General features: G+C 36.8%; 1 protein-coding gene across 1 annotated transcript in view; it reads left to right on the top strand.

The window, feature by feature from the left end:
- The window catches only part of LOC125046449 (serine-rich adhesin for platelets-like), a 37,122-nt gene that overhangs the window by 18,743 nt on the left and 15,879 nt on the right, over positions 1-2,500 (top strand). Inside the window, exons 7-8 of the mRNA XM_047644228.1 lie at positions 1,400-1,464; positions 2,249-2,394. Of these exons, the coding sequence (XP_047500184.1) occupies positions 1,400-1,464; positions 2,249-2,394 (211 nt within the window). The remainder of the gene's footprint in view (positions 1-1,399; positions 1,465-2,248; positions 2,395-2,500) is intronic.

Raw genomic sequence — 2,500 nt, 5'->3', positions numbered from 1 at the left:
TATATATATATATATATATATATATATATGTGTGTGTGTGTGTGTGTGTGTGTGTGTGTGTGTGTGTGTGTGTGTGTGTGTGTACGTGTGTGTGTGTGTGTGGGTATGTATGTGCGTGTGTGTGTGTATACGTGCCCTTACCCACACCTACCAACATACATTTCATAAAAGAAAACCCAACAGCCAACTCTACCGCACGCTCAAGGCAGGACGGAAACGACACGTACAACGCATGTGTTTCGTCATGCCTTTGGTCATGTGAGTTAATGATGCGCGGCGTTGATGAATGAGGCTATTGATGGATGGAAACTGGAGGTGGCAGAGGACGCGCCTGTCTGGTGGTCTGGTGGAGTGTGTGTGTGTGTGTGTTTGTTTGTTTGGAATAGTTGTCTTATTAATTTCATCGTTATTATCCTCGTTATTTTTGTTGGTGTTATTCACATTATCGTTATCATCATTGTCATTACTATTATCGTTATATAATTATTACTATGATAATATCGTATCATCATTATCATTATGATCCTCATATCATCATTATTATCATCATTACTGTTACCATTATTATTATTGTCATTGCTGATACTACAAGCAGTTCTACCACTACTATCATCATTAGCATTACTAATTGTTATAACACTGTCATCATCATTATTCCACGTATTCTTCCAGTATTTACCGTTAGTTAAACAATCATGAAAAAGGCTTATTTGTCTAAAATATCAGATTTCTCAAGGTAGTTCCAAATAGGTATCTCCAGTCCGTCTTGAAGAAAATCTTGGTTGGCAACTTCCGAGCTAAACCCCGCCCTCTTTGCCTTTATCAATTGCAAATATCAAATAAATATATATACAGTTTGTTTTTTGTTTGTTTGTTTTTTTGTTTTAGTTGTCGTTTATTTTTCTAACACTGTTATGGTTACTGAACCATTTTCATAAAAGTGCACTGAAAAAAACACTTACCATAAACTATCACACAGACTGACCGGGTCAAATAAAGGGGCGGAGCCAATGACATCATCATATTTAGCCAGTGCTTCTTTATTAGCGTTTAATGCTTCCAATAATAATTATGACGATGGTTATAATGAAAATGACAGACAGATAGATAAATGAGTGAATAAACGCACAAGCAAGTATACACGAATGTTAAAAATAGATGTCTGTGTGTGGGAATTTATATGAGCGTGTGTGTGAGTGCGTGTCTGTGTGTGCGTTTCTGTATGTGCATGCGTCTGCGTAAGGCATATCAATAAATCAAGATACAAAAAAGAAAAAAAATATACATATACCTCATAGACCTTTCACGCATTACCACGAACACACGCTAAACATGCATCAAATCATTATTATTATATCATCATTATTAAACTCATAACCTTTGATCCTAAATCCTGCAGACGCATCCGGTTCGAGTGTTGTGAAGGCTTCAGCAGGATCGACGATGAGGTTGGCTGCACGAGAGGTAAGCGTGCCATGTTGCAGGATGCTTTGGCTTCCTGCTAAAGTTTTGGGATGGAGTGAGTGGGCAAAAGTTCAGGACTTAAGAAGGGAGGTTTTATATTATAGTTAGATGTGTATATATATAGTTACGTATACTGTAGATTTATACATACACACAAAGTGTATGTGTGTCTATATACACACACACACACACACACACATATATATATATATATATATATATATATATATATATATATATATATGTATGTATATGTATACATATATATATATATGTATACACATACACACACACACGCTACTATATATATATATATATATATATATATATATATATATATATATATATATATACACACATATATATATGTGTGTGTGTGTGTGAGAGAATGTGTGTGTATGTGTATATGTACACACACACACACACACGCATGCACGCACGCACGCACGCACGCACACAGACACACACACACACACACACATATTTATTTATAAAAATACCGTATACATACGCACACACCCAAAATATAAATATATATAGATTCATTTGTATGTATACACTATGTAAACATACATACAGACATACATATTTATATATATACATATACATATATATACATATATATATTATATATATACATATATATACACATACATACACATTTATAAAAACAGACCAACGCCCGAATCACACCACAACGACACCCAACAACAGCACACCATAGCACGCCCGCCACCACGCCCGCCGACCTCTCGCCCGGCTCTCACCCTCCGTCCTCCCGCAGTGAAGCCGCTGAAGAACCTTCTGGAAACGGCGGAGGCGCTCGGAGCCACCAAATGGGCCGAGTACATCCGGGAATCCGGCTTGGCCAACGAGCTAGAGACCGCCGGGGCATACACTCTCTTCGCGCCCACCAATGAGGCCTTTAGCGTACGTTTTTTTGTTGTGTTAGTTCGTCATTTATTGTCATTATTATTGATTTGCATAATTGTTTGTATGTCGTTGTTTTGGTTGTTATTGGTTTTCTTGATATTAT

The sequence above is a fragment of the Penaeus chinensis genome, chromosome 39 (assembly GCF_019202785.1).
Source record: "Penaeus chinensis breed Huanghai No. 1 chromosome 39, ASM1920278v2, whole genome shotgun sequence".
NCBI lineage: Eukaryota > Metazoa > Arthropoda > Malacostraca > Decapoda > Penaeidae > Penaeus > Penaeus chinensis.
Note: the sequence above shows the minus strand (reverse complement) of the source record. Positions and strands in the feature narration are given on the sequence as shown.